Below are 25,205 nucleotides of genomic sequence, written 5' to 3' on the forward strand. Positions count from 1 at the left end.
ATTTCATTCCAGTATCTGAACTACAAAAAAATTATAACTAAGTTCACAGTAGCTTTCTTTTATCTTAACACAAGTTCAGTTCAGTTCAGTTCAGTTCAGTCGCTCAGTCGTGTCCGACTCTCCGCGACCCCATGAATCAAAGCACGCCAGGCCTCCCTGTCCATCACCAACTCCCGGAGTACACTCAAACTACCAGTGTATATATAAGAAGCTGTGAACAACAGAAGCTCTATGATATCCAGATACACAGTTCATGAGAAAAAGTCTTTACAACGCTAATCAAAGAGCAAAATATCCTCTTAGTGTTCAAATTAAATGAGGTGCTCTGCCTTCATGTCAACTGCCAAGCAATAGGCTCTTTATGTCTCTCCCATTCATTACTGACTGATACAGCAGTTCTCAACATTTTCATTAGTTCTGTGATCATTCTGTGTTTTTCCCCCAATCTTTCAAATAAATCTGTCCATTTTCTCACTGATAAAAATTAGCAAGCTGATGGCACACAAGTTTCCTTTTAGCTCTTAATTTTTAAAAAATGTTATACAACTTTATTTTCTAATTTTAATATTTTTTCTAGTGGAATATTTTTCAAAACATTTAAGCAAATCTTATAATAGGTGATCTAGTATCAATCTGCTACTTAGATATACCTAAGATAAACTAAAGTTTACTTTAAGTTTAAACAAAAAAACTTCCATTTTACTGAATAAATTTCTGAGGATCCCAAAAAGAAATCATTCAAAATGTGATAGTCTAGTGTTTATTTTGTTATGGCAGGTACACTTGCATTTCAAAAATTTAAAACATATAAAAAGTGGTTAGGGACTAACATTTGTATCAACAGTTGATAAATGTCTAAGATTGTTTATTATACAGCAGGGTACAATGGTAGTGCTAATGCCAACAGGGCACCATGGAAATTAGTCTAAAAATTATTATTAGGCTTTATACAAGCAACAGCATTTGCTGCTGTTTTAAAATTTGGGGACACAGTCTGCTTCTAACACTAAGCAGTCCATGAACACTTTTAATGTTATATAGTGTTATAGTAATTAGTTTGGCAAATGTTTCAAAATAAAGTAGAAATGTATTCATAACATCACAGAAATGCACATCCAGTTTTGTTTTCAATAAGAACCATAATAGGCACAGGTCAGAACTCTTCCCTATATGAAATAATTTACACACAATGAATGCTATAATATCACTATCTAAAATAATCACTAAATACAATTCTTTTTCAGAAATAAACAAGCAGTTTTTTTTCCATTATCAAATATCAAAAACATAGAGAATGTATGTTTTTCAAACAAATGATATCCTAAAATTATTGGAATAATTTCAGTGAATTCCGTAAATGTGCGACTTAAATCAACCAAGTATACTGAAGTACAACTATATTAAGAAATTGATGATCAGAAAATACAACCATATGAAAGAAATTTATAATCCACAAAACTGTTTTTCAGGTCTTAAGGTCAAACAGTTCCACAGTTTACAGGTAAAACAGAGGCAACAAAAATGCGTGCTTGTCTTCAGTAAGTAGGTATTTTATGCAGAGGATGTAACACTTTGCTTGTAGACAGCATGGTATGCATTTCTCAGCAAGACATAAGGAAAACAAGATTCCAAAAGATCCATTGTCAGGAATGGGGATTCCTGCACAATCTGAAAAATTCCAAAAATGTATAATTAAAGTTATTTATAATGGAAACATTTACTGACAATGAGTAAAGCATAATTTTATATTGCTTTTACTGGGAACACATATAAATTTTTACTTTTACTTTAAAAGTAATTTATTTTGAAAGTACTTTACTTTTACTTTAAAATCTGAAATGTAAATGTGCCATAGTGTATGCATTAAAACAGTTTAAATCACTATTTCTCAATTAAATCAGTTAATCAACAGGAAATACCAAGCACTTGCATTGCCCTCAACAATTTACCATTTATTTAAAATGTGGTCCATATCATCAAGTCTAACTGGGAATGCAACACTAAGCTAAAAAGCCAAATCAAACCTCAGACCGTGTATGATTAAGTGGAAAGCTGTTAAATTCTAGAGTTTTCAAAAGAGAAGAAAAATCAATGTAATCAAAGTCTGTCTAAAAAAAAGGATCTGAGCTACAAAGTAGGCTGAATCATTATTAGGCTAGTCACAGACCTCTGCAGATAAAGGAAATTATTCTAAGTGAGGAAGCAATCACACTACAGACACAAGCACAGTTGGCTTCATGGCAGTAAAGATAGGGAACTGACTAGGCACAGAAAGTTACAGGAAATGCTATTAGATGGGTGAGATGGAGCCAGAAAATAGAACATTCGGAAAACTAGGAAGACTAGGAGAATATAAAGCCTGAGTATTTCCCAATAGGTTGAAAAAATATTTATAAAAGAACACTCTACAGGTAGTGGTGATTCATTCTATTGTATTCTGACATCCTTACCACATGGCAGTCTTTTCAGCAATTATTAGAAAGTGTGTGTGGTTTGGGTGGAGTGAATATAAATGGTCAAAAAAGTACATCAGCTCTTATTACTATTTAATGACTAAAATACCAAGAAAATACTATCAGGAATGACTGGAACCTTTTTGTGATTAAGAAAAATTAAAATAAGACTTACCATATCTAGCAGTAAATAAACAGATTCTCTATTTCGTGTAGTTGTTTTATCTGTCTCCTGGCCAATTTTCAGTAGACTGGAGGATGCAAGCTTAAAAGTATACATACATTTTAAGTAAATAAGTTTTTTTAAAATAAAACTTTACCCATATTATTTGTTTATTTTCAGTATGCTTCAACTTGCAACACATTTCAATCACAAGGTGAGCTTAGGTTCTATACTTTCAAGCAACAATTTAAGAGCTATCAAGGTATAAACAGACACAAAGATAAATGATACTGCAAAATTATTACAATGATTTCCAATAATAATTATTGGAACAATAAATATTTTGTTAAAGTGATCAAATATCCTTACTGGTCTTTAAAACTGATTTTTTTTACAAGTTAAAAAAAAACACACCACAACAATTTAAATTCCTTTTTCTCTTCCCAACATCTGTATTAACTATATTTCTTAATTTCCAAATAAGAAAATTTCACACTGAGTTTGAGTTAGTAATACTACAGTGAGATTAAGACATTAGGTCTTGAATGAAGGAAATAAAATGAAAAAGAAAAATTTTAACTCTTAATACTGTTTCTTTGAATGTTATTTTATTCTCCAATTAGTACTACATTTGCTTTAAAAATTAAAAAAAGAATTTTTAAAAGCTAACAGGATTTATAACTTGAAAAGACACAAATGTTCTAGTGTTCTTTCTATCACAAGTGCGTCTTTTAAGTCAAACATGAAAAGGAATGCTGATAAAGGAAAGAGCTTCCCTACCACAGAAACGAAGAGCAGTACTCCATGAGGCTAGAGATAGCATTACTGCCTTCTTTTGGCAGTGAGCAGTAGTCTTATTTTTGAGTTTGTCTCCATTCGCAGACTTTCTCCAAATAAATGGAAATAAAATTTATCCTTTTAGAGGGAACATTCATCCTTTGCCTCAATTTTTCCTGTTTTGTTCTCTTTCAAACACTAGGCAAAATTCTAGAGCAGTCCAAACATTAGCTCAGAAAAAAAAGTCATATTGCAGAGCTCTAGAAACAAGAGACTGCTAAGCCAAAGGGTAAAATGGTAACCTAACTGTTCCTTGATTTTAAAACCGTGTCTTTACCTGTTTCTTCTTCCAAAAATAAATAAATTAAGAGAATTAACTTTGTTAAACCCCACAGTTGTGATTTTTAATATTCTCTAAAAAAATGTCATGAATTTTGCTTGATTATACATACCGCCAAAAATTCTTTAAGCCGATCTTCAATGCTTCCTTTGTGAATTGTAAACAAAGCTGCCGCAATCTGGTTGATGGCTTTGGCCAAGCAATGTATGTTGTTGCAGTGCCCTGAGAAAGTGCACATACAGTTTGTGGTTTCTGTGTGACTCCAAAATATCAAATCTTTAATGACTTTATAATCTACATAAATAATGGCATGATTAAAAACAGAGTTGAGGCATAACCTCCCTTGCCCTCTCTTTACTTTCATGAGAACTAGTGCTTTTAAAAATAGTGTAGCAGAGAGCAACAACCATAGCCACATTAAACAGGCACATTTTCAAAAACCCCTAGAAGAAACCATACATCAGTTTTACACTGTCTTGGAAACTTATTGAGTGCTGAGCTGCTTTACGAACATTTCCCCATTCAATCCTTAAAATAATCCTAAGAGCTGGACAGTCCCTTCACGATCCCCTGCCACATACACACACAGGCACCCACAGGCTCACATGTATACACTTCATATGTATATGTGAAACTGGGGCTTAGAAAAGGAAAAATTCAGTCTTTTAAGATTACACATCTGGTAAGTATCAAAACTTAATCCACTTCTTATTGTGTTAAAAAAAAATGCACAATTACTTGAAAAGTACCTACTATATCAAAACTCATAACTTTCCCAGTGCCCAAACAATTTTAAACTACTATTACCTTCGATAGCAGGGCTATACTGAGACATCACGTTACTGGCCAGTGTGGGCAAAGAAACGGCCACAAAGACCATGAGGAGGCAGGCAATTTTATACTCTTCTTCTGGACTTATGTTTTCTAAGGCAGAAAAATTACAAATAATATCAAGGTATTTCTTTCAAGATTAGTTAAGAGTTGATAATTTAAATCAGAAAAAGCACATTTCAATTTTTATGTATTTAACTGAGTCTCTATAGAGCTGATTACAATTTTGTTATAAGAAATATAGAATGCATAGAAATAATACACAATAGTATCAGCCATTATCAAGTTGTTAAGCATATTTCAAGGACATCTAAAAAAACAGTAAGGCAAAATTTCCTTTTTTCTTTTTTAAACTGTAAGGTTACAGGACTAAAAATATATTTAGAATAACTGGAATCCTAAAATCTTCTACTTGATAACCAATAATAAATTATTTAATAGGAAAATTCTACGCTTTAGTATAGAAAATTTCCTTCCTGGAGAAGGAAATGGCAACCCACTCCAGTGTTCTTACCTGGAGAATCCCAGGGACGGGGGAGCCTGGTGGGCTGCCGTCTGTGGGGTCACACAGAGTCGGACACGACTGAAGTGACTTAGCAGCAACTTAGCAGTAGCAGTATAGAAAATTATCTCCTAACTTACTCTGCCAAATCATCCAAAAAACTCTTCAATTTTTTTCTAAAATAGATATACATGTGATCTGATATTTACTATTAAAAAGATATAAAGTAAACTGGATTTCTAACCGGTTCATTTTAGAAGACAGGAGGAACCAGTCATAAATGAATATAACTAACACTGTCCTAAGGTTTTAAATATTTTTTGTAAAATAATTTATCTAAAATATTTATTGTATCCATATACTAAAATTGCGCGTTATCTAGGAACTTCACTTATATGGTACCTGAGAACTTCGAGTCACTCCAATAACTATATATAATTAAGAATTTAACATAAGACAAGAGTCAGAATATATTTGAAAAATCTAGCTGATTATGACTATTCACAATAGCCAAAACATGATAACAATCCAAATGTCCATCAACAGATGAGTGGATAAAGATATCCATCAATAGATGAAGGGAATACTACCCAGCCATAAAAAAGAACAAAACAATGCCAATTGCAGCATTATGGATGCAACTAGAAATTATCACACGAAAAGAAGGAAGTCAGAAAGAGAAAGACAAACACCATATGATAGCATGTGGAATATGTACCATATAATATATGTGGAATCTAAAATAGGGCATGGGCTTCCCTTGTGGCTAACTGGTAAAGAATCTGCCTGTGATGCAGGAGACCCAGGTTCGATCCCAGGGTCAGGAAGATCCCCTGGAGAAGGAAATGGCAACCCACTCCAGTATTCTTGCTGGAGAATTCCATGGACAGAGGAGCCTGACGGGGTACAGTTCATGGGGTCTCAAAGAATCAGACATGACTGAGCAACTAACACTTTCACTTTCGAACAACAAGGTCTTACCATAGCATGGGGAATTATATTCAATATCCTGTGATAAATCACAATGGAAAAGAATACTTATGTGTACAACCGAGTCACTTATGCGGTACAGTCACTTCTGTACAGCAGACTGGCACAACACTGTAAATCAATTATATACATTTCAATAAAATTCTTTTTAAACCTGGCTGATTATAAAAAATACAGCCCTGGCAAATCAAGCTAGTCGCAATAATTATCCATGTGACTATGATTAACATATTGCATAAATGATGAAACAAAACTAATGTCAAATCAAAAAAGAACTGATGAACTTAGTCAAACACCATGTTACATCCAAGGAAGTAGGGGAAGGCATTTTAGTACCAGAAACAGATGGAACATTTTACTTTGTGGAAAAAACTAGAATCCTGAGTAATACATTTTAAAGGGCTGATCTTAAAATATTTTAAATATTTAATATTACATAATAATGCACAGACTTTCTATGGTAAGTAACCGCTCTAGTCCAATTAAAATAGGACACACTTTCCTATTTTTTATACATTTAAAAAATTTATTAGGGTTTTTTTTTTTGGCTGTGCCACAGCTTGTGGGATCCTAGTTCCTAACCACTGGACTGTGAGGGAACTCCCAAGATACCCTTTCCTAGATAACAATGTTTCTATCTATTAGATGATTTCCATCAGCAGACAAACACTTATTTTCCCATCTGAAAAATATTCTTCTCTTGATTTTACTCTTGCCTCTAGCTACTACAGTATTATTTCTTTGCTCCCCTTTGTACAGTAAAGCTCTGCAAGAGAGTTGTTTTATACTCATTATCTCTCATTTCTTTTCTCCTATTTTCTCTTCAGCCCTCTTTAATGAGCTTTTTGCCTTTAGGACTCCACTGACACTGCTCTTGTCACACCTATTAATTCTACACAGCTGACCATGTCCATTCCACGCAAATGCAAGTGATTCTTTCCTGGTTTTCTTCTCCTTCCTTTTCAGTTTCTCTTTTGGTAGTTCCTCCTCTTCTCCCTGAACTCTTAAACTTGAGAGTGGCCCAGGACTCAGACTCTGAGCCTCTTCACCTCTGCATACTAAATGGGCTTAATAACCTTATCCAGTCTTAAGACTTAAATATCTAATCTCTGCGATGACTGTGCTATAACATAAGCTCCAGAAGACAAGGATCTTGGTATATTTTGCAACTACCAAAAAAATAAACAAAAAAACCCACTGATATAAAGCAGATACTTGAACAGATAAGTATTATATCTATATTTGTTCTGCCCTGGTTATTTAATAAGACTACTACATAATTACTAATGTATTTTACCTGATTTTTGTGAGGAAAGAGCTACCACCAAGGCAGGATCAATCTCACAAGGTAATCCAGCAGCTGATGATAATTCATACACATTCATTGCAACCTAAAAAATATAAAAACTAGAGTAAGAAACATACTAACAAATTTCTGAGACATCTTACTTTAGGAAGAAAAAATACATAATGTTTAAATTCGAGTCGCCTTTAAGAACACTAGATGCTAAGTCACTTCAGTCGTGTCCGACTCTGTGTGACCCCATAGACCGCAGCCCACCAGGCTCCCCCGTCCCTGGGATCCTCTAGGCAAGAACACTGGAGTGGGTTGCCATTTCCTTCTCCAATGCATGAAAGCGAAAAGTGAAAAGTGAAGTCACTCAGTCGGGTCTGACTGACTGAACGACCCCATGGACTCCTCCAGGCTCCTCCATCCATGGGATTTTCCAGGCAAGAGTACTGGAGTGGGGTGCCATTGCCTTCTCCGTTAAGAACACTAGAGAATTTCAAAAACCTGGCTGAACAAGGAACTATACAGTACAACTAACTATACTGAACAGCTGACTTAGTACTGTGTATGTGTTGCTGATTATAACTTTATACTATCAGGCCAAACAAAACTTGTATATTTGCAGTGACAAATTCCAATAGAATCATTCTAAACCTATTATTTTTCTTGGAAACATAGATGTGAGAGCAAGATCAAGCCAAAAGATATGAAAAAAAAAGTGAATCAAAATTAATAACCTTATGTTTATGTCCATACTTTAAAAATTACAGTAGTTCAGTGCCGAATCATGTTGTATATCTAAATACAGTCAATTCTTTATTAAAATAGATTTTTTAAAAAGTACTAATTTAAAACCCGATAAAACAAGTTCTAATGACTAGTGTTTTCTGGTATCACATATGGATTTCAAGGATATTCTTCTGACTGCTCAACATTTCAGTTTAGAAACCACCTGAACAGGATTGCTCTTGATATTACAACAACTTTACAATCTAGTATAAATTTAACTGTAAAAACCGAACTATAATACAAGGCTGAATATATTTAATTTTACAATGAAAAAACAAAAAATTCTCTGATAATACTAAAAGGAAGAAAAGGAAGAAATGATCACTTGGGGATTCAGGAATACTTCTTAGAAGATGGCAACTGAATCAGGCATTAAGATAAATAGGATTTCAAAAGGCAGAAATATAAAAAGCCAAGATTTTCAGGAAGAATAATTACAGAGCAAAACACACAGCAAAATCTGGTCATCTTACAGGATCCGAACGAAAAGAGGGGTACAGTAACAAAGTGAGGAGAGCGAAGGGTGCCGCAAGTGATGAAAGCCTCAAAAATAAACGTGAGAAGGCGGCTGGACACCAGACAGAAAGTTCAGAAATAACTGTCTAAAGTCAAGGCTTTTCAAACTATGCAAAACAAGATAATCTTCTGAAACATGAAAATAATAATCTTTAAGAAACATGAACATTTAGAAAATATGGATAAAATAGCTCACTTACTAGATTTGTGTGCATGCATGCATCCCAAGTCCCCTCAGTCGTGTCTGACTCTTTGTGACCCTATGGACTGCAGCCCACCAGGCTCCTCTGTCCATGGGCTTCTCCAAGCAAGAATACTGGACTGGGTTGTCATGCCCTAGTCCAGGGTTTCTTCCCAACCCAGGGCCCAGGGACTGAACCTGTGTTTCTTGCCTCTCCTGCACTGGTAGGTGGATTCCTTACCACTAGCGCCACCTGGGAAGCCTGCACTAGATGTGTTCAGTTCCGTCGCTCAGTCGTGTCCGACTCTTTGCGACCCCATGGACTGTAGCCTACCAGGCTTCTCCGTCCATGGGATTCTCCAGGCAAGAATACCGGAGTGGGTTACCGTTTCCTTCTCCAGGGGATCTTCCTGACCCAGGGATCGAACCCGGGTCTCCCGCATTGGAGGCAGACGCTTTAACCTCTGAGCCACCGGGGAAGCCCGCACTAGATGTGTAGCCACCGGTAAATATTTGCTGTGATGCAATCTGTGACTGTATTTTGCTGCCAATAGATTTTTCAAAATGAAACCTGTGGATGCTCATAAGGTTACTAACCTTTCTATTTAAAACAGGATATTAATTTAAAAAACTATAACCCATAATTAACATCCTTTTATAAGACTTTTTAACATCAATTTTTAAAAGCTGAATTTAGCTTTATTTAAACACAACAACTCTCATTTCATTGGCTTTTTCATTCTGCTTATGACCACGTATAAATAGCTGTCAGTTTAAGGAAAAGGTGACTGGCCCGCATCACCAAGCTTGGCCTGCAGAGCATCAACCTGGGCCCCTGGCAGATGACGGCAGTGAGAAGGTCAGGTGAGGGCAGCAGCGCCCGTCTGTCCCGGCCGCCCAGTTCGCCCTCCGGCCACGGCCACGGTGGGGGCGATGACCGGAAGCCTCTGGCTCCCTTCCCCTCTCCCCTTCTTGTGTGTGTGTGTGGGGGGTCCACCTCGGCCACTCCCACCCCTCTCCTGGACAGGGTGTGTACCACCCACACCTCCCAGCAGCTATTGTGCGCCTGGAAGTGGGGGTGGCGTGAGCAATGCCTCCAGCCCTGGGGAGTTGAGGAAAACGTCTGCCTTCGCTTAAGCTTTCATCTGAATACTGTGATCTGGTTTTTATTTGAAATATGAAAGACCAAACCCAACTACAAGGGCCTTTTCCCCTTCTTCCACTGTGTAACCTATCCCAGTCTCGCCTCACCGCTTCTCTGACAGCACTCTGCTGCTCACGCTCATTTCATTCCTATTGTCTGTTTTCTGTTTTGAAGAAACTTGACATCACTTTTCTCTTTTTCTTTTTCTGCTGAGTATATATATTATATAAATTACACACATACACACACACACATATATGTCACGCTACCTAGTTTTACTTTATTTTTTCCTCTGAAGCCCTGGATTTCTACAAGAGATATATTCTGAGACTGAAACACTTCTGTGCCTGGACTAGAGAGATGCCCATTGGGTTTGTATGTCTTTTTCGTTTTGGCTTCTTCCCCCCATCCATCCAGTGTTTCCCACTTCTGGCTCTTATTTTTCTTTTTCTCCTTGTCCCTAAGCATTTGAAGACCCAACCATGCTCCTAAATCTTGACTTAATTTATATAGCACAAATGTGTGGGAGACATGAGAGTTGGACTTGTTGTTTTTTTTTTAGGTCTGTCTGAGATGCAGACTGTGAAAATGATGATTATATATGCAAAGTCTCTGCCCTGCCTCCCTCTCTTCCACGCTTCCCCACAAAAAAGTCACAGTGAGGCTTCCTGTAAGGAGCAGAGGAGCTGGAGCTGGCTTACAAAGGCCCTGGCGTGAAGAGGAGGAGACTGAAATTCATGTCTTATGGCTATTCTGTAATAAAACAGGTGTTGCTGGGTTTTTAAAAATTCTGTTTATAAATGGAGAAGTAGACACCTTTCTTTATTTTGGTGGGGACTGGGACTTGTGGCTTTAAAAAAAAAAAATCACTTCTGAGTAGGATGTTTATTTTTCTGTTGGGGTTTTTTGTTTGTTTTATTTTTTCAGAATCCTCCACAGTAGCATGTGAGACCATGGAGTTAAAGAAACCCAGAAACCTTCATCAATTAATTGTACTGTCTGTGAATTTGTAGAAACAATAACAAAGATCCTCTTAAAATGTTTACATTCTTATAGTAAAAGGTTAAACTGATACTTATATAATAAAAGAGGAAATATGAAGTATGTTTTTAAAAAAAAAAAAAGGTGACTGATATTAACCCATTTTACATTGATACAGGTGATCAAGGAAGACTGACTTTCAAAATGCCTATATAGTATTTTGGTGCTGTGCTTTCAAAGATGCATTTTCAAAGGCGAAAATGTTAACACATTACTCTAAACTTTATAACAGCTTCAGTTCAGTTCAGTCGCTCAGTCGTGACCGACTCTTTGCGACCCCATGAATCACAGCACGCCAGGCCTCCCCATCCATCACCAACTCCCGGAGTTCACTCAAACTCATGTCCATCGAGTCGGTGATGCCATCCAGGATTTACTAAATTTTACTTCATATATAAGTTAAATATGTCATTTTAGAAACAGTACCTTCATATCAGTTTCCCTTGGAATGTGATCCTTGAAATCTTCAATTGAACTGACAAGAAAAGGAATGTGGTAGGATAAGACCTAGGCAGGAAAACAAGTAATTATTTTTAAAGGCAATCTCTAAATTTATGAAATGTTACCATTCTACTACTTTCAGCTTTCATAAAATTATTTTACTATGTTTATTTTCATAAGATTTTTTAATATACCCATTAATGGAATGCATTTGATGGCAAAGTGAGTACAGTCAAAATGGAAAACGCTTTAATGAAGAAAAAGTTGAAAAAGTAGCACAATATCCAGGCAAGTTGTATCTCCTGAATTATATCACCAAAACAAAAAATAGTAACTATGATTTCTATATGCTTTATTTCATATAAACTATGAAAACTGGAATTTTAGTTATATTACTGCCAACTATAAATGGTAAAAGTTACTTTTAATTTCTGGGAAATTAAAAAGGACTATTTGGCTATAGAATATGTACTTAAAATGGCTTCTTACATCTCTGAGGGCTTCCTGTGCCAATGATCGGAAGGATAAAATTACACCAATTATTGTCATCCTCTTCAGGACACTGTCAACAGCTAAGTTTGAAGGAAGGAGAAAAGAGAAGAGAGTGAATTGGATTCTTTCTTAACCTTGGAAAAACTCTTCGTCATAAAACCCCATGATAAAAGGCACAATTAAAAACAATTTAGTTACAACAAATGATTAAAGAGGCAAAGGTATTGAAAGTTGATGTTAAAACTAAGGAAATTATTGTTTACTTCCAGTGGAGTACACTGTTCTTTAAAATGGCTTAGACGGTTCATCAGAATCTTGAAACAATCATATAAGTAGCCTCCTGTATAATCCTATCACACTAATGGGAGAGGTAGGAGGAAGGAGAAGGAAGACTAGGGAAAGAAGAACCTGCTGGTCAGAGTGGATCCTTAAAATCAAATGGCCCTGGAACTTGGAGATGCTAGATGCTGAGGTCCAGAGTCCAGAAACAAAAAATAATTATGTAGATCATAAGCAGTAAGACCAGGTTTCTGAAGACTATGAATGGATTTGATCATTTACATTTTGGTTAGAGAACATTATTCTGAAATTTATTACTATCATATTCAAAATTAAAACTTGGTTAAATAAAATCAAGGGTAACTAGGATTAGTAGGATAAATGCCTTCATTTTTAAAAAGCCAACATTTATTGAATTACTCCTCATACACAAGGCACTGTATTATGTAATAAGAAAGCAGATACAAACAGAACAATAATCTAGACCTTAAGTAACAATCTAAAGGCACTGTCAAGAAAACTAAGAAAACAGAATCCTGTTTATATGAAACACACACACACACATTTGTATATATAACAAATTGCTAGACAGATGTACAGAGAAACTGTTAACTGCAGTTATACTTCTGAGCAGTAGGAATGAATTATTTTGTTTTGACTTCCTACCTCCTGTGTGGTTTGTTTCAATCTTTACCATAAGAATCTTTTATTACTACACATGAAAAAGCATAAAATAAACCAAAATGTGAGGAGAATCAAAATAGTAGGGTTAACAAAACAATGTAAGGCACAAATACAAATTCCACATGAGCAAAGTCCTACTAATCTTTTTATCTATCTATAGGACTCAACAGAGTCCCTAAGACCCAGAAAACAAGAGGATGTTTAATGAAATGATTAGTCAAGAAATGAGACTAGGAAGTTGCTACTATCCAGAAAAGATGAAAGAAAGAGAGAAAAAGAAAAGATTTCTCTAAGAATATGTCATCCAATTTATGGGCATTAAGGAGGAGTGAGAACAAACGGGCATGCCAGTCTAAAAAAATAGGACAGGAAACCCAGAAAAAAGAATCCAGAGAATAAGGTGAGCATTCAGAAAATAAGTAGTATGATAAAATCATATACTTCCCAAAGGATGTTACCCAGAATTTAACAAATTTTGCAAAGACTGTATCTATAAATTCTTCTTAAATATGTACAATAACAACATGTTAAAAGTTCTGAGAAACTTCACAGTAAGAAATCTTGCTTATAGTTTCAATAAATAAAATAAATTTGTTCAAGTCACACAGAAATTCTGAAAAACTCAAAAGTTAATTGCAGATTGCCTCCCAATTCAGAGCTTTTTTTCGGAGAAGGCAATGGCAAGCCACTCCAGTACTCTTGCCTAGAAAATCCCATGGATGGAGGAGCCTGGTAGGCTGCAGTCCGTGGGGTCGCTAAAGGTCGGACACGACTGAGCGACTTCACTTTCACACGTTGGAGAAGGAAATGGCAACCCACTCCAGTGTTCTTGCCTGGAGAATCCCAGGGACGGGGGAGCCTGGTGGGCTTCCGTCTATGGGGTCACACAGAGTCGGACACGACTGAAGTGACTTAGCAGCAGCAGCAGCAGCAGCCACACTGTGTGGCTTGTGAGATCTTAGTTCCTCCACCAAGAACTGAACCAGGGCCACAGTGGTAAAAGGAACTAACCACTAGACCACCAGGGAATTCCCCAGAGCTACTTTTAATAAATTACATAGCTTTCTCTTTTTAAGGGTATTTAAAAAAATGTGTTAGCTGACTATGAAAATCAAACTGCTACAAAAGTACATCAGTTCAGCACAAAGGTAAAAACGAGATTAGAGACAGAAGAGTATTCTGGAAAATAGTTCAACTCAAAGAGTAGATTTCTCTATCCCCTAAGTAGATCACTCTTGAGCAGACCTTTTCTTTTTCCAAATCACAAAAAATATTTTGTTTCATTTCAACAAACAGGAGTTAAAAGTAATAGTAAACATGTGTTAGACACTGCAGTGGGTTAGTTGCCTCTAATCAGATAATATAGTCAGAATGTTGTTTATTAGCATGAAATTCAGGCCAGAAAGGCTAGTTGGGTGGTCAAATGAGTATTTAAAAAAGAAAGAAACAAGAAAAACAAAAATAATAAGAATAAAGTAAAGCATACCAGAAAACGTAAGTATACAGTATACCAACGAAGAAAAGAGATCAACAGGGATTTAAACAATAGTACTATTCATTCACACTCCTCCTCTGTATAATGCTACCAAGTCAATCTTTTTCATTTTAAAAATTTCATTTCCTAAAGCTCCCAAGAGTAAACCTGACTTTTCCCCCTTTCAGTGTACAGTTCTAGGAAAAACTTTAAACATGTGTAGATCTACTTATCATCACCACCACAGTGGCAAAGTTTCATCACCTCTAAAACCTCTTTTGCTGCTTTCCCTTTATAGCTATGGCAAAAGCTGATCTGCTGTAAAAGGCAACCTGAAATGTAGTTTAGTGGGACGTTTTTTGCTTTTATTTACTTTTGGCTGCTCTGGGTTTTCATTACTGTGCATGGGCTTTATATCTAGTTGTGATGAGTGGTGGCAACTCTTTGCTGAGGTGCTTGGACTTCTCGTTGCCGTGGTTTCTTTTGTTGGGAAGCACTTGCTCCAGGCATGCGGGCTTCAGAAGTTATGGTGTGTGGGCTCAGTAGTTGTGGATCACAGGCTCTAGAGCACTGGCTCAGTAACTGCAGCATATGGGCGTAGCTGCTCCATGGCATGTGGGACCTTCCTCCCAGACCAGGGATCAAACCATGTCCCTGCACTGGCAGGCAGATTCTTAAATCACCGGACCACCAGGGAAGTTCCTGTAGTTTAGTTTTATATTAATTTTTATTAAATAAGTTTGTATATTTAAAAGCAAGATAAGATAGCCTAAAAAAGTTATCTCTAAGTCATTTTATAGTTTTATAAAATTTGATATAGCCACAAAACATTTAAAAGAAAAATATCAAAGGGGAAGTACATAAACTCTATGCATGTCTGTAATTTACTTCAGGATTATCTTTTATTTGGGAAAATAAACTCTGGTTTTCTCAAATATAGAAAGTATTTTATTCAGGATTTCACTAAGTCTTTAAAGCTGGAAAGGCTTTTAAATTGAATCAATAGGAAGTGTGACTTTTAGTTTTTAATTATAACTCTGAGTTCAAGGACAAAAAGCAGATGAAATTAACTCAAGTGGATCTAAAATAGTTGCCTGGATAAACATACTTTAATAAACACTTAAGAGTCACTGTTATTTTATAATATATCTCGCACAAAGAATCAGTATCAAGAAGATATATAAAACATTTTTTTAAGTTGGAGGCTCAGGTTTTCATGCAATGAATCCAAGGTTAGCAATACAAAGGAACAAGTTACTGATTCAGTTAACAAAAATGTCAATCTCAACAATATATACAAAAGAGTATATATAGTTTATACAACAGAACAGGCAAACTTAATTTATCAATTCTAGAAGAGATCAATCCTGGGTGTTCATGGGAAGGACTGATGCTAAAGCTGAAACTCCAATACTTTGGCCACCTCAGGCGACGAGTTGACTCACTGGAAAGGATGCTGGGAGGGATTGGGGGCAGGAGGAGAAGGGGACGACAGATGGCTGGATGGTATCACCAACTCGATGGACATGAGTTTGGGTGAACTCCGGGAGCTGGTGATGGACAGGGAGGCCTGGTGTGCTGTGATTCATGGGGTCGCAGAGAGTTGGACACGACTGAGCGACTGAACTGGACTGAACTGATAGTGACAGAAATGAGATCAGTCACTGTCAAGGGGCATGAAACTGACTACAAGGAATCAGGAGTTTTCTGAGATGAAGAGACTGCTCTTCCATCCGGCTGCAGAGTTGGACGTGACTGGGCGACTGAGCTGACTGACTGCTCTTCATCCTGACTGTGGCAATGGTTACGTGGATGTTTGCTGGTGGTGGTTTAGTTGCTAAGTCGTGTCCGACTCTTGCAATGCTATGGACCAGAGTCTGCCAGTCTCCTCTGTCCATGGGGATTCTCTAGGCAAGAATACTGGAGTGGGTTGCCAGTTCCTTCTCCAGGGGATCTTCTCGACCCAGGAATCAAACCCAGATCTCCAGTTCAGGAAGTCAAAACAAAATGGGGAGCAGGCAGATTCTTTACCAACTGAGCTATGAGGGAAGCCCATGTGGATGTATACATCTGTTAAAAACCATCACACTGTTCACTAAAATGCACATTTATATAAGCTATACCTCAATAATGCTGATTTTTAGAAAGCTACAGACTCAAAAGTTAAATATCCTCTGGTCTCAATCTATGTAGATTAACTTATTTAATGAGTTAACTGATAATGGTATTAAATATTTAATATGTGATACTAAGAGTATGGTAAGAAAAAAAATTATGAAACAGATAAGCCATTCACTTAAAAGATCCTTTCACTGCTGAAATGTTCTAGTGAAGAATGCTTTTCATAACTTACTACTTTTATTTACATTTGAGCAAAAACTAATAAAGACTGAATTTCAGGGTCTTCTTAATTCTTATAAAAAGCATGAGTTACCCACATGATAATCTTTTAAAGAGGGCAGCCATCTGGTCGGGTTTGTCAAAGCTGGTCCGCATTTGTGTTAGCACATCAACATTCTCCACCACAAGTTTCTAAAAAAAAAAGAAAGATCCTAGGTCAGGCACAGACTTCCTAATGGTTGATGAGATAAGAACATGCTTGGCAATTACAACTGGCAAGTAGAAAAAATAATACAGAAAATCCAGATGCTTTATGCTATGTTTTTGTTATTTTCATTAAAAGAATCTTAAAATTAAATAAAATTAATGTTTTCCTTCAGCTTGCAAATTCAAAAGGGAGGAGTTCAGGAAAAAGCAATAAAGATAAGGAGTAGGATAAAGGATTATCTTATGCTTAGACACAGTACAGCACCTACAATAAAAAGCAGACACTGAAGTGGATATACAAAGCAATAAATTCCAACCAAAACAAAAAGAACTTGCTAAAGTTAAAGCTGGCTAAAGATAGCCTAGAGCTCATCACTGGATTATATACATAATAAAAGAGGGAGAAAAACATAGGGGTATGGTACCACTTCATAAAAATTATAAACAGAGTAGTCTCCCAGCACTAAACAGAAATGTCAACTATCTACCTCCTCTTCCAAGACCACTGAAAAAAGGGAAGAGAGGGAAGGGAGTGAAGGATAGCTAATTAAGAAAAGCACAACTCATTAAAGAATTCTTTTCTTAAAAGCAGTACTGGAAAAAGTAATTTCATTTAAAAATTATAACTAAAACAAATATAATTAACTTTATTCTGGCAGAGATAATGGATATATATATATTTGGGAAGGCTGGATATCTCAATTTAGCAGGTCTGTGATGTTGCAAGCATACTGTTAAAATGCCACAGGAATTGTGTTTTAAAAACCAATGGCTGATGACAAGAGATTTAAGGGAAGCATAAAAAGACTATATGGAAAATCTATAAAAATAATTTTTCTTATACCAGTATGAATTTTGTATTACACTTTGGATTATTTTTGCTTTTACTCACATTCAGATGGTCAGTTCCAGTCACAATTGTTTGCTAAATTCAACCTCTACAGTGTCTAATTAGAGAGACTGCCTGCTCTGAGGCCAATTCAACACTTGTCTCATCAGTCAATACACACTCAAATATATGCCCAACCTTAACAGTGTTCATCTTGAACATAATATCATGTATCAGTGAATCACAGACAGCACTGAGTTTTAAATACACCATTATTTTATGTGCCATTAAGAAAAAAACTCTAATAATTAAACTGACACAATATTTTCTAATCATATAAGATACATATAATTTCAGAAATACTAATATAGCGTAATTTTGTTTCAGAATCAATAAAACAAAATGGTATATATTTAAATAGATACAGTGATCATTTTTAAGTTCCTCTACTAGGCAATTTACAAACAATCCCATTTGCCCTGATCCAAATGAGGGAAGTGACAGTCCACAATTTCACAACTGAGAAAACTAAGGTTCAGAGAGGTTAGATAACTTGCCCAAAGTTACAGATATTAAACAGTGGAATTTGAATTCAGGTATCAGTTCAGTCGCTCAGTCGTGTCCGACTCTCCGCGACCCCATGAATCACAGCACGCCAGGCCTCCCTGTCCATCACCAACTCCCGGAGTACACTCAAACTCATGTCCACAGAGTCGGTGATGCCATCCAGCCATCTCATTCTCCGTCGTCTCCTTCTCCTCCCGCCCCCAACCTTTCCCAGCATCAGAGTTTTTTCCAGTGTATATCTGATTTTAAAATCCATGTTCTTAAACTCTAAAGAAATGGCTGTTGATCTTCAGCGTGCATCAGAATAATCTGGAGGACTTGCTAGGCTCCAACCCCACAGGTCCTAATTTAGCAGGTCTTAGGAAGAACCAAAAATTGTGCATTTTTAATTAAGATTCAAAGGAAGGTTGCCTCTGCTGATCTGGATACCATACTTTAAAAACAATCACCCTAAAGTATTTAGTTGCACATTACTCTTGAAAAGCTAATGGTGTCTCTTCTTGAAAGTATAGTTTATATAAATTTTTCTCCCTCAACTGCATCCTGAAACAGAGTTTTCTATATATTTAAAGCCATGACGAATGATTATCTCTGACAAATGGTCCCAAAGCTGGAAAACCAATACTAGGAATTGTAACTAAATGATTTGGAACAACCTGAGATTAATCAAGTGAAACAAATCAAAACTACTAAAAAAAAAATGTGGTTTTCTGTTCTGAAGTGTTGAATTCTTGGCACAATTCATATTTAAATTTCTTACTTCATTTGAAAAAAACACCTTCTAGGACTCTGAAGAACTACAGAAGAAATGATCTGTAAAATGTCAAAACAATTCTTCTAGCAGGACTGGAAGAAGATATTGACTTGATGGGCACAACTCCAAACACCCCAAGAATTTTAGTAGGAATGCAGACTGGCTATTTTCTTCTATAGAAGGTAATAAACACGGTTTATCATTAGTACACGTGCATAGTGTTGACTATGTCTCTGACACAATTTATTCACAACCATTAAATACAAAGGGGCTTCCCTGGTGGCTCAGCGGGTAAAGAACCCGCCTGCAATGTGGGAGCCCTGGGTTGGAAAGATCCCCTGGAGAAGGGAACGGCTACTCACTTTAGTAGTCTAGCATGGAGAATTCCAAGGACTGTATAGTCCATGGGGTCACAAAGAGTCAGACGTGACTGAGAGACTTCCACATTAAATATAAAGAAACTTTTCCTTAAATTTATTTTATTGGCCTACAAACTTAGAATGAAACAAAAAGGTCCTCAGCTAAAACAGAAACTAAAACAATTAATGTAACCTTTAAGATAAAAAGAAGATGCAGCCACATAATATTTATGTTAGTTTAAATATAAAAAAAAACAGAAAATTAAAAGCTAAAAAGTTACAGAACTATCTTAAAAATATTATAATCCCCCAAAACAATGTGTTCATTAATTTCAAAAAAGATTAAAATGCCATATTGGCACCATTAGGCTTTAATGTGCGGAGTGTGAGTTAACAATCTTTTCCGAGGAATATTTGCTAGTATCTGAAAGTAATGTAAATATTCATACTCTTTGATTCACTATCTGAAATTTCTCCTATAAAAATGTTCAAACAAGTATGTAAATCTCATGACATGCTGATTAAATGTAGAAAAATCTCTATATATGTCTAAACTCTGCTTCTTCCAAAAATCCACTGAAGTGAGGGGAAAAAAAAGCATAAATCTACAATAACAAAGGAAACAAGAGAGGAAACAACAACTAATGAGACAGCCCAACAAATTTCTAGAAGATGAATACTGGAGCAAAGAATAAGCAGAGGTGAGAAATTTGAGTAGTTAAGTTCTTTTGAGGGAGATAAAGTACAGAAGGCAAGTTAACGGAAGCCTTGGAACCTAGGCAGGGCTCAGAAATTGTAGGCAGTGGCACTGAAAGGAAGACTTGGGTCTGATAACAAGAGGGTTATTACATGCCTGTCTGGGGCATCTGCCACACCCAACTTCTCAAGTGATGCTGACAAGAGGACGCTACATTCAGGAACATCAGGTAAAGAAGGTGAAAGGAAATTAAGCAGGATTCCTTTCCACTCCCACTTTGGGCAGGCTTTGTCTTGGGTTTTGATTATGGAGATCCTTGCTCCACAAGACCACCAGGACTACAGCTGGATCTTACAAGTCTTACTCCTGAATTAGCAAATGTCTTCACATCAAAAGTGGCTTCCAGGGGCACTTCCCTGGTGGTGCAGTGATGAAGGATCCATGCTTCTACTGCAGGGGGCACAAGCTGGATCCCTAGTTGGAGAACTAAGATCTAGAAATAAACACCTCACTGTCTTTTTAGCTCTTCTTTAGAAGACATCTATCTCCCTTCCTTTCTTCCTATCTCTCTATTTAGCTCCATTTTTTTTTTTAAAAAAAGGTGTCCTTAAGGTAAGAACTGGTCTAAATAATCTAGCCTATCCATACTGGAAGCAAAAATCTGTGTTATTTCTATTAATATAATTTTATAATCTCAGTATTCTAAGCAAAGTAATTTTACAGGACACTGAAAATCCAAAATGAAATTAGTATCAGCACTGATAACCAAGTACTAGGAGATTTACCTCAATAAAATACAACAGTGTAAAACAAACTGAACTTGCCTATATGAAACACCATTATATTATGACCATAACATTTCTTATGGAATAAAACATAAGAATACACACTAAGTAGGCCTCAGTACACCGAGGCTGAGAAAACAAAGTAATGAATGATCCCTCCAGTTCTTAATAATACTCAAGTAGTTAAATTCATAGAAATCTGAATTACAACTTGGCATTGTTAAGAATGATCTCTAAGAAAACCACTGTAAAGCACTGTGCAATTCCAGATAACTAAAGCCTTAGGACTAGCTTTGTTCTGCAGAAATCTAAATGATAACAGGCACAATGCTAGAAATGTAAAGCTTTCATATTTATGGTTGACCACATTGAGAAGCCTTCAGAAAAATGCTTAACTAAATCATGATTTAGTGCTGAGAAGCAAAAAAAATTAAAATATAAAGCTTCTAAACAGCAAAGAGTCTGATGCTAGGAGGGATTGGGGGTGGGAGGAGACGGGGATGACAGAGAATGAGATGGCTGGATGGCATCACCGACTCGATGGACATGAGTTTGAGTGAACTCCGGGAGTTGGTGATAGACAGGGAGGCCTGGCATGCTGTGATTCATGGGGTCGCAAAGAGTCGGACACGACTGAGCGACTGAACTGAAACAGCAAAACATAACCATGTGGTTTTTCTAAAAGTCTTACAATTAATAAAATATGCAAGGTTTTATGAAGGTAAACTGAAAACTCATGTCAAGTAAGGAAAATCACAAAGAAGATTACTAAAATCAAAAGTTTTAAAGAAAAAGGTTTTAGTATTTTAAACCATCTTGGTTTTGGGGTATATAAGAGTTAATGAGAAACCCAAGTTAACTCACACCAATATATCTCCAAAGATAATAAATCTAAACTCTTACGCAAAAAGTTTCTTTTGACTAGCTTTTAAACTCAGGTTTAATACTATCAAATATCTAAAAAAGAACCCAGTCAAGAAATAACACTCGAGTCAGAAAACTCATAGTATTAAAAAAGAAGTCAACATTATTTATATTATTATTACATCAACTTTAAATTTTAATATCTAAGAAAATACAGTCACGCCAAGATATAAAAGAGAAATGTTAAAACATCAGCTTTTACCATTTATTCTAAAGAATAAGAATATACTTGATAACATTAACAATTAAGGACATAACGAAGACAGTTAAGTTTATAAAAGGATTACTAAGAGACCATGAGAAAAATCTGAACTCAAAAAAGACCCAAAAATAATGAATAATAACAATGAAAATAATAAAGGTCTAAAAAACAATATCATACAAAATATAAGATGTGGAAAACCAAATAAAGAAATGGGACCTAATTAAACTTAAAAGCTTTTGCAGAGCAAAGGAAACTATTAATAAACAAGATTAAAAGACAACCCTCAGAATGGGAGGAAATGGGAGAAAAAACCCTGCAAATGAAACAACTGACAAAAGATTAATCTCCAAAATATATAAGCAGCTCATACAGCTCAGTATCAGAAAAACAAATAGCCCAATCAAAAAATGGGCAGAAGACCTTAACAGACTTTTCTCTAAGGAAGACATACAGATGGCCAATAAACCATTTGTATGTCTTGTATATACTGCGATGAAAAGATGCTCAACATTACTCATTATTAGAGAATACAAATCAAAACAACAATGAGGTATCACCTCACACCAGTCAGAATGGCCATCATCAAAAAATCTACAAATAATAAATGCTGCAGAGGGTGTGGAGAAAAGGAAACCCTCCTACACTGTTGGTGGGAATGTTAAACTGATACAGCTATTATGGAGAATGGTATGGAGATTCCTTAAAAAAAAAAACAAAAACAGGAATAAATCTGCTATATGACCCAGTAATCCCACCACTGGGCATATACCCTGAGAAAATCACAATTCTAAAAGACACAAGTACTCCAATGTTCACTGCAGCACTATTTACACAATAGCCAGGACATGGAAGCAACCGAGATGTCCATCAACAGATGACTAGATAATGAGGCAGTACATGTCCACAATGGAATATTACTCAGCCATAAAGAAGAATGGATTTAAGCAATATCTAGTGAGGCAGATGAACCTAGTATCTATTATACAGAGTGAAGTAAGTCATAAAGAGAAAAAAAAATACTGTATATTAATGCACAAATAGGGAATCTAGAAAAGTGGTTTCGGTGAACCTATTTGCAGGTAAAGAATGGAGACTCAGACATAGAGAAGGGACTTGCGGACACAGTGAAAGGAGAGAGGAGGATGAATGAGAAAGTAGCGACATATATACACTATCATGCACTAAACAGATAGCTGGTGAGAAGTTGCTGAGAACACAGGGAGCCCAGCCTGGCACTTTGTGATGACCTAGAGGACGGGATGGCAGGAGGAGAGGAAGGCTTAAAACAGGAGGTGTATGTATAAGTAAGGCTGATTTGTGTCATTGTAAGCAGAAACCAACACAACATTATAAAGCAATTTTCCTTCAAATAAAAAATTTTTTAAAAAGTCAATCTGAAAGTACAACATACATTTGTTATGGCTTCCCTGGTAGCTCAGCTGGTAAAGAATCTGCCTAGAATGCAGGAGACCGCAGTTTGATTCGTGGGTCAGGAAGATCCCCTGGAGAAGGGATAAGCTACCCACTCCAGTATTCCTGGGCTTTCCTGGTGGTTCAAATGGTCCCCTGCAAAGCGGGGGCCTGGGTTTGATCCTTTGGTCGGGAAGATCCCCTGGAGAAGGGAACAGCTACCCACTCCAGTATTTGTGCCTAGAGAATCCCATGGACAGAGGAGCCTGGTGGGCTACAGTCCATGGGGTCACCAAGAGTTGGACACCAATGAGTGACTTTCACTTCACTCAACTTCATACATTTGTTAAAACCCACAAGATGCACAAACCAAGAAAGAATCCTAATGTAAATTAGGGACTGCAGGTGATAATAGTATGTCAATGTAGATTCACTAATTATGACAATACGTACCCACTCTGATAGAGGATGTTGATAATGGGGAAGGTTATGCACATGTGAAGCAGGGAATGTATGGAAAATCTCTGCACCTTCTGTTCAATTTTGCTGTGAACAGAAAAGTGTTCTAAAAATAAAGTCTATTTTAAGAAAAGGTCCATCTAGTTAAAGCTATGGTTTTTACAGGAGTCATGTATGGATGTGAGAGTTGGACCACAAAGAAAGCTGAGCACCAAAGAATTGATGCTTTTGAACTGTGGTGCTGGAGAACACTCTTGAGAGTCCCACGGACTGCAAGGAGATCAAACCAGTCAATCCTAAAGGAAATCACCCTGAAAATATACACTGGAAGGACTGATGCTGAAGCTGAAGCTCCAAACTTTGGCCACCTGATATGAAGAGTCGACTCACTGGAAAAGACCCTGATGCTGGGAAAGACTGAAGGCAGGAGAAGAAGGGGATGACAGAGGATGAGAGTTGAGATGGCATCCCTGACTCAATGGACATGAGTTTGAGTGAACTCTGGGAGATAGTGAGGACAGTGAAGCCTGGCATGCTGCAGTTCATGGGGTTGCAAAGAGACAGACACAACTTAGTGACTGAACAACAACCTTGTTAAGAAAAAAAGATGTGGAAGCCATGGTTCAAGTTAGTACAGGAAAACAAGAGGGGAGTGAAGGGGTGGGGGAAGGAAGAAAGAGGAAGAAGGGTTAAGAGAAAAGGAACAAAAAAGGCATCTGATTGCAAGTTGAAAACAGCATGGTATAGCTACATAAAGTGCTGATGCTACCTTAAATTGTATTATACAGTAAGTACAGTATCCAGGATAAGTAAGTGCACTCTCACTAATCAGATCTCCAGTTGAAGTTTATTCTCAGTTCTGGGCACTATTCTCTGTAAAGCAACACCAACAAGAGAATTTGTGACAGAAGAGAGTGAGACTACATATGAATATATTTCACCTAGGGAAGAGAAAGGCAATATATTAAAACTGCTTTAAACATGTGAAGGGTCATCTTACTATAGGCAGTCTCTACCTCTTGAGGTAACAGTAAGGGACAATCAAAAATTACTATTTACATATGAAAGTGAAAGTGAAGTCACTCAGTCATGTCCAACTCTTTGCAACCCCATAGACTGCAGCCTACCAGGTTCCTCTGTCCATGGGATTTTCCAGGCAAGAATACTAGAGTGGGCTACCATTTCCTTCTCCAGGGGATCTTCCTGACCCAGGGATCAAACCCCGGTATCCCTCATTGTAGGCAGATGCTTTACCACCTGAGTCACCAGGGAAGTTTAGAT

The 25,205-nt window shown here is 36.7% G+C and overlaps 1 protein-coding gene across 1 annotated transcript in view; it reads right to left on the bottom strand.

The window, feature by feature from the left end:
- Nucleotides 1-580: 580 nt before the first annotated feature.
- The window catches only part of NCKAP1 (NCK associated protein 1), a 120,582-nt gene continuing 95,957 nt past the window's right edge, over nt 581-25,205 (bottom strand). Inside the window, exons 24-31 of the mRNA XM_055398884.2 lie at nt 16,827-16,920; nt 11,949-12,031; nt 11,445-11,525; nt 7,354-7,447; nt 4,541-4,657; nt 3,846-3,955; nt 2,629-2,718; nt 581-1,668 (exon numbers count right to left, since the gene is read on the bottom strand). Of these exons, the coding sequence (XP_055254859.1) occupies nt 1,552-1,668; nt 2,629-2,718; nt 3,846-3,955; nt 4,541-4,657; nt 7,354-7,447; nt 11,445-11,525; nt 11,949-12,031; nt 16,827-16,920 (786 nt within the window). The 3' untranslated portion in view covers nt 581-1,551. The remainder of the gene's footprint in view (nt 1,669-2,628; nt 2,719-3,845; nt 3,956-4,540; nt 4,658-7,353; nt 7,448-11,444; nt 11,526-11,948; nt 12,032-16,826; nt 16,921-25,205) is intronic.

Source organism: Moschus berezovskii, chromosome 2, assembly GCF_049115385.1.
Source record: "Moschus berezovskii isolate FMDL1 chromosome 2, NW_MosBer_1.0, whole genome shotgun sequence".
NCBI classification, from domain to species: domain Eukaryota; kingdom Metazoa; phylum Chordata; class Mammalia; order Artiodactyla; family Moschidae; genus Moschus; species Moschus berezovskii.